Genomic DNA, 13,845 nt, shown 5'->3' on the forward strand with positions numbered 1-13,845 from the left:
AATAACCTTCTAAACTAAAGTATCAAAGAGAGAAAAACATCAACAGTAACTTACCAAAGTTACCGATTTGATCAACGGGCGTAGTCGCAGCGCTCATCAAACTGGGCATACCACTTCTCCTTCGGACTCTGACACTAATACTACCATTTTCATGTAAACACATCAGAACGTCTCTCTGTCTACAAGTACAATAACAACATCTCAGAATAGTTAACAACAACATAGATATCACTAAATCTGATTCATAACAAACTTATTAGTGTTTGAGTACATTTACTGTTACATTTGTAGGTAACTTGTGTGGTAATTTTAACATACACACTAATCTCATGTACTTGAGCATAAGAATACCTCTAACTCCTATGTCAAGGAAGAGTCAGAAAGGTTCGGTGTCAGTCTGTCAGTCAATGCATCCTGATATCTTTGACATCATCCAGACTTGGGATATATACACCTACAGGGGGTCTCCTGGACCCATCCTGACTTTGCACACCTGCAGGGGGTCTCCTGAAACCATCTGACTTTGCACACCTACAGGAGATCTCCTGAAACCATACTGAACTTGGTACTAACAGCTAATACAGGCATACATCAATCTCATTAAAATTCAAAATCACACAAATCCTACCTGCATGGTATAATCTGTAAGAATGGGGAGCCACTTCTTTCCATTGGTATGACTCCCACAGTTTGATTAATCTCCAAATCAACAATGAGAACTTCACGTGAATACAACAGTAGTAAATGATGACGACTAGACTGTAGGTATGTCATCTGAAGACATTCATTCAAAGATACACTTTCTTCAGCAGCCCTACAAACAGACACAAGATAAGACAGAACCCATGATGCATGAGTGCAAGTGTTGCATATGATAGTCAGGATATATTTGCATGAGCGCTTGCAGTATTCTCTGTGGTCATACTTTCACAACTGCAGTGTGTGAAAAGGCAACAGAAAGTACTGGAAGTATGAGTACAAATACCCTGAGTACCCACACCAGCACTCATGCAACATGGGATTCTGTTATTACATGTTTAGCAAATTTCTGTGAAAATCATACTGTGCAATCCGTAGTTTTCGTGTGCAAGGAATGACTGTACCCTTATTTGCATATCATTTGCATATATGTAATAATGTTTTGCACTGCTGTTCAAATACCACTAGTATGCGCACATAACTGTGCAAGCAATTACGCAATAATATACATGTACTTAGATAGTGTCCACCCATGAAAATATGAATAATGACTGAGTTACATTATTTCTATTCTTATTTACAACTCATCTACTTTGTTGGAGTTGTTGATGTATTTTTACAATGTTGTATAAAGTGGTCAAATGACATCAGCATCTAACAAATCTACCATTTGCTGACCAACAATTGACAAACCAAAGTATTACCAACAACTAGTTATTGCATGAGCAAAATAAATGAAAACACTTTTCTGAAACTTTGTACTTTCCTTTTTAAAAATCCAATTTTCATCTTTTTCATCTCTTCCTTGGAATAACATCCTCTTTGATTGACAACTCCGCTTCAATGACACCTCACCCTCTCCCATCCACCCCCACCCCCACATCTTACCAACCCATCCCATTCCAAACAATTTGCACCTACCTTGGTTTGCCCTCTCCTACCAACATCTTGACACGTTTAAATGCTGTCCTAGCACTACCTCTTCTGTCACTCGTTGCTCCTCCTGATGATGAAGCACTAGGTGTGCTTTCAATATAAAACTTCTTGCCATTACTAGATGGTGGTTTGGATACTGAGAAATCATTGACGAATAAAATACAATCTTGTCCCAGTACTGTGAAATGCAATTTTATAAAAAAAAATTTAAAAAATAAGCCATCATCACATTCAAAATACTACTCACGTAAGTATGGGGTTTCACCTAGTCTGGACTTATAAAATGTAAATAATGTTTTTATCTCACTCTTTCTATGCTGATAATAATTACCCTGGTATGGACCCATAACAGCACAACAGCCTGTTAAGCTTTCTCCACTCCCTGGGAGCATACAATTCCTGATGCTTCACTACGCTCAAAAATAAAATATTTCACAGGGTAACATCTATCCCATTATGCTTGAAAGTGAAAACCCTGATGGAAATTTAGAATCTATGTAGTCCATGGTTCCAAGAATCAAATTTGACAATACAATATAATCACTTTGGAATGGCAACTTAGAAACTGTGATACTTTGATCAATCTGCTACAAACCTTGATCACACAATTATTATCATCGATATCGATTACCATCAGTTTCCATGACACATTATTCCTCCAGTTCCGGAGACATTAACACTGCATAATTAAATCCAATTGCATGATCAAAGTCAGTAGTAGATGGATCAAAAGGTTGCAATTGTTTTTAATTTATGAAATTACCATTCCAAAGTGACTATATTTCACTGTTCTATACAAAAGGATTGTACTAGTGTATAGATATAAACACTACATACTGTACACATTTTCAAGCAAACCTGATCAAATATTATGAAGTATGAAAAAAAAAAAAAAAATAACGAAACGTTTGCAGATCACATACAGGTAAGGCTTGTTGGATTAAAAGGATCAAATGAAAATGACAGAATAATGTCTGTAAATGACTTCTTCCATAGTTTGGTTCCAGTGTCTGCATTCCATAAAATAATAGAGTATGGCGGATGTAGTGCCACCAGTAAGTCATGGGATGCATCTTGTGTTGATAGCCAGTCCATCTCTGTAACACATTGATAGATAAAACAGCAAATTTTTAGATACACAGTGACACCTTACAGAATATCACAAGACGGAGATAGTGAGAACATCTCTCAACATTCATTATGTTTATTCAGTACTTAAGGCCATGGACCTACACACACATATATGAACAAAATAAATCAAGGTTCATGGTCACAAATAGTTTTGGCTACCAAAACTCTCGCCACTGGGGGGAGGGAGAGCTCTCTGCCTATGAGATCTCCCCAAGCGAGAGTTTGGGAAAATGAGATTTCAACTTGCCCAATCAGGAAGTTGCTGCTGGAGCAGTGCATCATGGGGAGTACTTCACATCCAACATTGCTGGCTGAAAGATTTGGGTACCTTCACTACTGATTATCATTTCTCAAGCGACTGATATATAGTAATTACAACAAACAGGCCTCGTAAGCCCACTTTCTATTCTTCAAAATAAATGCTTTCTTCCTAAAGCTGTTTACGTACATACATATAGAATGAATATTTTCCACTGTTTTGAAGAGTGGAGGTGTTTATTGACTGCATTAACAAAAATAAATGTCCAATCACATGCACTCAGATCTGACATGTTGATATTTTGGGCACACAAGTACAAAATGGTACTCATCACACTTGCAGCCAAAGGGACAAATTCTTTGCTCTGAGTTCTCTACCTTTTTTCAATAGCTACGTCTCTCTACATTTACAAAATGAACAAATAAACCCCATATTCTCATATTAGCTATGTTAGCAATGGAGGAGAGAGGATTAGATAGAGTAATTTAGTTGTTTAGGATATCATCAGCTAAGTTTTAATCCTAATCTATTCTGTTTCTTTAAGGAATTTGTCTACTTTCATCCCATAAAATTTTACTAGTCTGATCCAAAACTGACCAATGTCATCACCATGGCAACAAGACAGACCAATGGTATCACCATGGCAACAAAACTGACAAATGTTTTCACCATGGCAACAAAACTGACTAATGCTATCACCATAGCAACAAACTGACCACTATTTGTTTTGATCTTGAATTTTGTTCAAAGTAATGAACGCTTGTTAGCAGAATGAAAAGAATGCCTTGGTTTGAATCAGAAACACCAGAAAAAGTCACTTCATAGAACATAAATACTAGAAAACATACAATAAGTTAAAGAAATTATGTGTATATATTTGTTATTTCGTTTTGATTTACCTAGAATTGGTTTCGTTCCATCTTGGAATTCCACTCTGTGCACAGCCTGACTGACATCCCATACTACGATGCGTCCATGAGCATCAGCTGAAGCAAGCCGTAGTGTGTACGGTGAGCGTTCATCATGATGATAATTCTGCCTTGCCCATTTCACTTTCACAACAATGGCTCTATGTCTCTCCAATGTTTGTAGAACCTTTGAAAAGAGACAATGATGACACAAATTGATGTATGTTCATCACAACAGAGAGAAATGTTACAAGATTAAATGATACTTTTTACAAGGCCAATGCTGTGCATGCAAATGAAGTACATCATCAGTGAATAGAGTGTAAACTAAAAAAATAAAAATATATATTTTTACTTTGAGTAGTTCATAAAAATATTTAATTTCTCACCTGTACAGTTCTGGTATCAACAATAACTACAGATGTTTGACATCCATATGCAAGCATTCCCTGCCATCCCCTACAACACAAGCAAAATAGATGAAATACTCAAAACTAATTCTAGCTTTCATATTGCCAGGTAAAATCAGCTTCATTGTCTGATGATACACTAATATTATTATTTCCCTTTCAAAAACTGATTTAATTCAGTGTTTTTGCAAAGATCTGGGAGTCCTGTAACAGAGGGAAATATCTGATAAACCTACATATATATATCCACACAGTTTACCATAATTTTGATGGGAAATCAAGTAGAATACCTTGGAACCCATGCAGATTTTACCCTAGACGGATAGACCTGGGAAGACCTGGAGTGAACGCCGAGGTCAATGTACTTTAATATCTTGAATTGCTACCTAAATAAACACACATTACAAGGCATTTAATCTCTGAGTTTTATCGGTATATTTTCGTGATAAAATATACTTTGAGGCCTATAAAAGATAAATTTTATTCGCTGTTATAAATATTTGAATGAAAAGATGTCTAAAATAAGGATTTTCACAGAACTTCGAAAATTTAATTTCTCCTGTCGAGTGTGTATCTTATGACAACTTCCGGTTTCAACGTTGATCTGGGTTCCACGGTTTCATTCAGTCGCCTGTTCTTAGATCCTGGTTCTTGCAATGTCAAATATGCAAAAAAATGTGTATACTCAAGAACCATACCATGACAAAATTTAAAACGAGAATACATATCGACTCAAATACATTAAATCAACAAGTATATTACACCATAAATGTTCATGTGATCAACAGTCAGCGTTTGGTGTGACATGACGTACTTACCAATCAGCTGCCCCCTTGTTATTGTTGTGCAGAATTCCTGTCAACGTTTTATTTGACAGTTTAAGATTCAATAAATGTTTCTGGAGTTCGCTTTGCGCTGACATCTTCTCTATGTCAAGGATTTCCTTCAAATGTTGACAAAATAAATTCCGGGTTACTTCCAAGTCGCCATTTTGTAAACCACGTATGTTGCTAAACATTTACCAACTCGTTGAACATGCACGAACCTAGGGAGTATATTTAGGCTCAGCTGTCTGCAGCGTTTGTCTAGTTAGTTGTCTGTGGTTTGTCTACCCACGGGGGGGGAGCCTGCTAATTCAAGAACAAAGTCACTGGGTATTTGCCCCCATTAACGCATTATGCAGTTCTCGGATAAGCAAGCTACTAATTAATGCAAAGCTGATAAACTCAGATAAGACAGTGATATCAGGTAGGAAATATGGGGAAAAACATTGAGAGGAAACAGTATTTAAAACTTTATTTGAAATATACCCCAGGGAAATATACAGAAATTAATATTAGAAATTTGGAAAATCGTGAGAACAACATTGATTATTTGCCCTTTTCCCTGTGATAGAATTAACACCTTCGTCAGGGCCTCTACTAGACTGGGATAGAGATGAAATTTTGTAATACGTAATACCGTCCCTGTCTACCGGAAACTAGACTTTTATTTACTGCGCTGTCGAGATACATTGGTACCTCCACAGACGAGTAAGACTTACTTGTCTATGGTACCTCCTAGCCCTCGTATTCTCCACTCAATTGCTGTCCGTATTGCTAATACCTTTTATTTCCTTTCTCGCCTTTTATATCCACTCAGCCGACATACAAGTTTGGTAACTGGATGCTTTCCACTCTTACTAATGAAGGGTACACGCATAAAAAACAAATGAAATGATTTCAAGATTTGCAGGAGGAAAATGTCTACACGAGAAGGAAAATGTTAACACGAGGAGCTGTTTTTCTCGCACATAATCCCAACGAAAATACCGGTTTTATTTTTAACTTTACATCAACAACCAGAGTGGTACATAATATGTAATAATATATTGTAGCAACTTTGGAAAAATAAAAATACCGCCAATGACGTTGTAGCACAACTGTACAGTTTTTTAAAATGTTTATCCGTATGGTAGTCCATGCTAACAATAGGTGTTCATTTGTTGAATGACTATCCAGTTGCCTATCCAACCATGTTGCTATCTTTACGATATATGCTATCATTTGGCTGTTGCTATGAGCATGGTCATGTGGTTAGATATAATTGCATTCATTTTTGTATGTTTTTGTTCACTTGTGTGTGAATTCCTGATATTTACTTTGCAATATACGTGATCATTTGGCTGTTGCTTTGGTGTGGTCTTGTTGCTATGCATATTTACGTACATTTTTTGAATGTTTATTCAATTGTCTATTAATCCCCGTTGTTATCTTTGCAATATATGTGATCATTTGGCTGTTGCTATGGGCGTGGTCCTGTTGCTAGGCACATTTGCATACATGTTTTGCATGTTTATTCATTTGTCTTTCTATTCCTGTTGTTATCTTTGCAATATACGTGATTATTTGGCTGTTGCTATGGTCGTGGTCTTGTTGCTAGGCAAATTTACATACATTTTTTGAATGTTTATTCAATTGTCTATTAATCCCTGTTGTTATCTTTGTGAAATACACGACCTTTTGGCTGTTGCTATGGGCGTGATCATGGTTGCTACGGTATTTGCATACATTTTTTGAATGGTTACTCATTTGCCTACCAGATGATGTTGTTATTTGACCAAATTATACTGCCATTTGGTTGTTGCTAAGGGCATGGTCATGGTCGCTAGGGCCAATTTTCTCAAAATGTTTTGAAGAAAATCTGCAGAATAACACTTTCAGAAACTTTTCACCAAGTTTCAGACTCGGTGACCAAGTACTTTTGAGATATAAGTTTTTGACCAAAAATGAACATTTTTACACCTAATTTGCATATCACTCATGGAATCATTGTATGCTTAATATTTCTTCGTCCATACATCCCTAAATGCATTCCCATTAAATTTCAGCCCAATCTGCTCAGTAGTTTTGGAATTATAGATTTTTAACCAAAAAGACACATTTTTAGCCCTAATTTGCATATCACTGATGGAATAAATCACGTCTTGAACAAATCTTACTTTACACCCCCTTAACAATGTTCCCACCAAATTTTGCACCAATCTGCCCAGCAGTTTCTGAGTTTAAGTTTTTTGACCAAAAATCACATTTTTTGACCCAAATCACACATCTATGCTGGCAACTTTTTTTTTCTTTGCTTCTTTGAGATATCCGGATTTTTTTTTTACGTCAATGTTGAACACCTACATTTATTGCCACAATTTTTTGTTTGGTTTTCGCACAGGGCAATACAGAGAGTAAAAAGATACATACATGTTTGATTTTCAATTAAATAAACATCATTGACAGTTTTTTATGCCATGGTATGATGACACACTGAAAATACAAATCGGAAACTTGATTGGTGAGCTCAGAATTCAGATAGACCGGTCAGTTTCTCCAGCTTGGGGATGGGGGGGTGTCAGGGTTTTTTTCCATTGGGCCGACAAAAAGTCACTAGCATCTGATAGTAAGCTGTAGAGGGAAGAGCTTTGAGACTTGGATATGTCCACCTCTTGTGTGAGTGTGTGTGTGAATTGGGGGGGGGGGAGACCCCCTAGAAGCCCTGGAGGATTTTTACTTCTAAAGGCAATGTTTAGGCTATTCACACACACTTTCAGACAATAATTTACAAATTTTACAAGACAGCTCTAACAATGGTAAAAAGCAACTTTGATTTGAGACTGGAACATGTCTACCTCTTACGGGGGGTTCTAGGTGGTGTCCCCCTAGAAGCCCTGGAGGATTTTTACTCTTAAAGCCAATTTTCAGGCTATTAACAGACACTTTCAGACAATAATTTGCAAGCTTTCCAAGACAACTCTAACAATGGTAAAAAGCAACTACACATGGTTGAAACATTTTTTGAAATAAAGTTTCATAGCATCTTGACAGTAAGAGGTGGAGGGAAGAACTTTGATTTGAGGCTTGCACAAGTCCCTTGGGAGATTTTTTTAAGTCTCATAATCTTCAAATATTTTGTTTTAATTAGACTTTTGAGTATTATGTTGTCCTTAGATGTTTTTTTCCCCCGTTCACCAAGTTATTAGTCCGCGATCTCTCTGTTGCGCGTATACGCGTTCAATTCAACTGAATGTTTCGCAATCACTCTCACTCTTGTATTTATCATTATTTCACAAACAAGAAAATGGTCGTGTGTTTCCGTTTGTAAACATTATTCAAAAAGCCTGGAGACTAGCAAGAGCAAGTCTAATTTGGGGAGTCAATCAATGGTTGGACATGAAGGTAGTGGTTGAAAGTGGTTTCAAAACAGCATGACCCCCCTCCCCCACTACTGCCAATTTAAAAAATAGGGTGACCCCCCCCCTACAAATCCACCGCCCCCCAGGCCGAAGAAACTGGCCGGTCCCTTAGCGACCACATATTTATTAGATGCATGGTGAATATTCATGAGTATTTATCTAAAGGTATTCAACACCGAGGAGTCGTGAATATCCTGTGTTCATTCTGTTGAAAGGGTCACATTCTTCAAAGTGACGTTTTATTTACTTTTAGGAAAATGCCAGACTTTTTAATTGTTATTTGTTATTTTCCCCACTTTAAAAAATAAAATTAAAAAAAACTACATACTTCATATATTCTAAAATTGAGTGTAATTGGAATCACACGTTGCTGTTTTTTGCTAAACGTGTTCACTCTTGCAGTTCACTCCACTGCTTTACAATTACTCAAAGTCATTATTTGGCACGAAAGAACGGGGTCAAGGTTGTGTATATACATGTATTTATTCAAAGGATGAAAAGAGCCCAGAGGCGTAGTTCTTTACCACGTGACCAGGTCTAACTTTACACTAAGTAACCTTACTAGCTAGATTGTACAAATTAATCATGAAGTACCTGGTTTAATACTGTGTCTTATTTTTTATATATACATCCATACTTTGACTTCAAATAACGTGTCAGTGCACTACAATGAAAACGTCGCGATGTAGTCTCATTATATCATGCATTTGGGAATTCGAACACGCACCCATAACTTTTACAGCTAGGTGTGGCATATTGTCTCAGACGGTGACGGGTCACTGCATCCCATTACCTAATTTCAACTCACCCCAATTTCAGTAGATCAAATTTGAGGGCTAAATGTTTGTTTTTATTTTTCCATTATGGATTTAACATAAAAAATCTGGTTTTCTAACCAAAACTATGGAGGGATAAATCGAATTGAAAGTCAGCATAGTGGACACATGATGTTTTTACGTCTACAGTAAAGTTTTATATCACTAAAATATAATCAACATCTTTTTGTTGTACTGTCTGGACGGGTTTCTAAAACATGACCTTCCCCTCAATCCCCCGTCCCACCCTCTCGTAATTACTGAAGGCTCCCTTAGCGCTTGCATGTCTTCGGGGCTATCACTGTCACTTGACAATTCATTGGTTGCAGAATGACCCAATGCAAAGTCCGAGTCGTGTTGTTGAGACTGATCCATCCACTGTCTGGTCTCCATCCAGGTACTTCAGAAATACTGTACAAGTGAAATTTATGTCGTATATAAAGCTTTCTTTGTCTGTTGTTACTCTTCTTCCCATATATAATCATCGTATGGTTTAACCCGCCATTCAGCAAGAGTGTTAAATCTAATATCGGCAAACTATTTCTCCGTCTTATTGAGGGGCATATTGACCTTGACAATCCCAATTTTATCAATCGTCTCATGATCGCTTCCTGCGTGGAACTCTGAGTAACGACTTATAACAACCTTATTCTTTTGAATTAAGTCTATAATGCTCTGCTACTAATATTGCATCGATCACTGTTCTCTCCTGTGAGACACTTATATTTGTATGAATATAAGCATAACATTGTCGTGAATTAGGCAAGAATGAAGACGGTAATTAATTAGACGTCGTGTTGTTTGTCTAAGATAGAATTGAAGAAAAAGGGTAACGCAAACATTTTGAATTAAGTTTATTTTAATATCACGAAAAATATGTCATTTTTTATCATCAGGCAAAAACGAGTCACAGCATGAGTTACACGACCTAGTAAAATGTAAATTGTTAATTTCATAAATCTAATAGAACAATTTTATCGGACAACTAGTTTTCATCAAATACAGTCCCACAAGAAACCAATCTGCCTATGCATGGTGAATATTTATAACTATTTATCTAAACTTAGGAGTCGTGAATATTCAGTGTGCATTTTGTTAAAAGTGTCACATTCTTCTAAGTGGCGTTTTATTTACTTTTAGGAAAATGCCAGACTTTTTAATTGTTATTTTCCCAACTTTAAAAAAAAATAATAAAAAAACTACCCACCCCATCTATTCTCAAATAGAGCGTAATTGGAACCACATGTTTTTTGCTAATACTAGTAGGATTTTTCCAGGGTGACGCGTTCACTCCAGGTCATTATTTGGTACAAAAGAACACGGTTGTGTCTATACATGTATTTATTCAAAGGATGAAAAAATCCCAGAGGTGTCTACATGTTCACTCTTGCAGTTCACTCCACTGCTTTACAATTACTCAAGGTCATTATTTGGCACGGGGTTAAGGTGACACGTACTTATTCAAAGGATGAAAAGAGCCCAGAGGCGTAGTTCTTTACCACGTGACCAGGTCTAACTTTACACTAAGTAACCTTACTAGTAAATTGTACAGATTAATCATGAAGTACCTGGTTACTGTGTCTTATTTTATATATATATATATATATATATATATATATATATATATATATATATATATATATATACCTCAATACTTTGACTTCAAATAACGTGTCAGTGCACCATTAGTCTCATTATATCATGCTTTTTGCATTTGGGAATTCGAACACGCACCCATAACCTTTACAGCTAGGTGGCTTTTTGTCTCAGCCGGTGACGGGTCACTGCATCCCGTTACCCAATTTCAACTCACCCCAATTTCAGTAGATCAGATTTGTGGGCTGAATGTTTGTTTTTATTTTTCATGATGGCATAAAAAATCTGGTTTTCTAACCAAAACGATGGAGGGATAAACCAAGTCGAAAGTCAGCATAGTGGACACATGATGTTTTTACGTCTATAGTAAAGTTTTATATCACTAAAATATAATCAACATCTTTTTGTTGTACTGTCTGGACGAGTGTCTAAAAGGTGACGGATCAGCTTGTCCCAATTTTTAACTCGTCCCATTTCACTTCGTCCCACTCAACTCGTCCAATTTTCAACTCGCCTCAATTTCAACTCGCCCCATTTTCAACTCGCCCCAATTCTTTACAATATAATTTACCTGTGCATATATGAAATCGAAGCTAGTAGTACTCAGTTTGGAGGGTCTGTGGTATCTTGTATTCCACTAATGAAGTACCACTTTTGCTGTAAACACATAATACTACAATACTTAGTTGCGTTTAATAACTAGGGAGAGGAGACTCGTCTCCAAAACCCATACGCGCGGAAGTCGTAAGCCTGTCAGTCACTAATATTCTCCCTGGTTATTATCATTATTATTTCTTATTTGGGTTGTAAACATTAAGTCCTAATGTGAAAAGTGATATTCCATGACTGAGGAAAGTTGTTATGCTAGTATAAGTTCTAGATCTACCAAACACTTAGCCAAAACCCACACCACTTTCTAGCTACGAAATGTTACATTTGCTATGCTTCAACTGCGCCAGGTTGGTAAAATCATGTACATTGTTTCGGTACCCGTACTTCGAGTCCATGTATCGTTTAGATTTATAAACGTTTACTAGTGTTGTTGGGGCGAGTTGAAAATGGGACGAGTTAAAAATGGGGCGAGTTGAAATTGGGACGAGTTGAAATTGGGGCGAAGTGAATCGCAATCGTCTAAAACATGACCTTCCCCTCAATCCCCCGTCCCACCCGGCCCTCTCGTAATTACTGAAGGCTCCCTTAGCGTTTGCATGTGTTCAGCCTGGGTCTATTGCAGAATGACCCCATGCAAATTCCGACTCGTGTCCTTGAGACTGGTCCATTGTGTGGTCTTCATCCAGGTCCTTCAGAAATACTGTACAAGGGAAATTTATGTCGAATATAAAGCTTTCTTTGTCTGTTGTTACTCTTCCCATATATATATAAACATCAAATAGTTTAACCCGCCATTCAACAAGAGTGTTCAATCTAATATCGGCAAACTATTTCGCCGTCTTATTGAGAGGAATTCTCCCCAAAACACCAAACTACATAAGATCTTCAATAAAGGAAATCTCAAGTTAAGTTATAGTTGTATGCCAAACATGGCGTGTATTGTGAGAAACCATAACAAGGCAGTCAGTGCAGTCCTTGCAAGAATCCGATATATCCTGCAACTGTAGAGATCGCAAACAGTGTCCGCTCAACGGCAATTGCCTATCAACCAACGTACAGGGCCCTATAATATACAGGGCACAAGTCACATCACATAACGGCAACACAAGATTGTACTTTGGGCTAACAGAGAACACATTTAAACAGCGATTCTCAAACCACAAATATACATTTACTCATATTAGAGTACAGCACAGAGCTATCCAAACAAGTTTGGAATTTGAAGAAACGGAACCAACCATACAACATTGAGTGGGATATCATCACAGGCATTTGTTTCCCGAGTTATGGCTCAGAATATTTCTATCAGAATACAATAAAATGACGATAATATCATTAATATTGACGTATTAAACCAACACTATATGAAAGGGGTAAAATTACACTTGTTTGTGTGATCGTGCAGTTTCACTAAATGCGAAGGAAGACACTATTGACACTGCACTTCAAGCTTTAATGTGAATGGTTTAGAAAACTGTGAGTAATACTCATCTGATCACTGTACAGTGTATTGAATACAATTCTGAATTTGCTGTCCCCATCATGAAGTCACAAATGCCTGACACTATAGGTTTAAATATGTATGGTTTTGGAACTGAAAGCATATTGATTACATCTAAGTATTCCACAACATTCTGAATTTCTTTGCACTTTCATGAAGTCACAAATGTCTTACATTTACATGTGTATTGGTAATGCATTTGGTGTAGGAAAGTGAAAGCTATATTTGTCAGACCTCAGTGTGCATAAAATCCTTAATTAGTTTGCTAGCACTTCATGACATCACAAATGTCTGACATTAGATAGTTATTGTGTTATGAGTATAAATAGATATTTGATTACACTATGTAGGTGATGTGATGTCCTTAGATACTCCCCACAAATGTCCCCACTACAGTTTTTCGCAAATCACGCATGTGAATGTGTGTTTACTCTGTGTCTGTGTTTCTGTGTATGTATCAGTGAATGACAGTTAAAACCACCACATCAAATGCCTAGGTATTAAGTGATGACTACTTATGGTGTCTAGTTGGGAAATAAACAAGATTATACCACATGTGTATGATAACATGTATGGTCAAAATGTTTTATTTTGTTTTGTTTTCTAAAAAACTTCCTCTACAACTACTAAGTTGTTTGGGCTGAAATAGTAACATAATAGTAGTACCAAAAGAAATATTACAGTTGTGCTACAGTAACAAAAAAAATTGTACTCTTTTTAGTTATTGTAGGGGGCAGGATATTGTGCACTTTTTTT

The 13,845-nt window shown here is 36.7% G+C and overlaps 1 protein-coding gene across 3 annotated transcripts in view; it reads right to left on the minus strand.

The window, feature by feature from the left end:
- LOC144446086 (WD repeat-containing protein 11-like) overlaps window positions 1-5,330 on the minus strand; it is a 33,536-nt gene extending 28,206 nt beyond the window's left edge. For 2 of the 3 annotated variants that reach the window (XM_078135787.1, XM_078135785.1), the window contains exons 1-7: window positions 5,162-5,330; window positions 4,323-4,392; window positions 3,925-4,120; window positions 2,559-2,732; window positions 1,621-1,813; window positions 629-814; window positions 55-179 (exon numbers count right to left, since the gene is read on the minus strand). In XM_078135787.1, the coding sequence (XP_077991913.1) occupies window positions 55-179; window positions 629-814; window positions 1,621-1,813; window positions 2,559-2,732; window positions 3,925-4,120; window positions 4,323-4,392; window positions 5,162-5,265 (1,048 nt within the window). In that variant the 5' untranslated portion in view covers window positions 5,266-5,330. Of the gene's footprint in view, window positions 1-54; window positions 180-628; window positions 815-1,000; window positions 1,006-1,620; window positions 1,814-2,558; window positions 2,733-3,924; window positions 4,121-4,322; window positions 4,393-5,161 lie in introns of all 3 variants that reach the window. The other variant, XM_078135786.1, reaches the window with a different exon arrangement.
- Window positions 5,331-13,845: the final 8,515 nt, after the last annotated feature.

The sequence above is a fragment of the Glandiceps talaboti genome, chromosome 15 (assembly GCF_964340395.1).
Source record: "Glandiceps talaboti chromosome 15, keGlaTala1.1, whole genome shotgun sequence".
NCBI lineage: Eukaryota > Metazoa > Hemichordata > Enteropneusta > Spengelidae > Glandiceps > Glandiceps talaboti.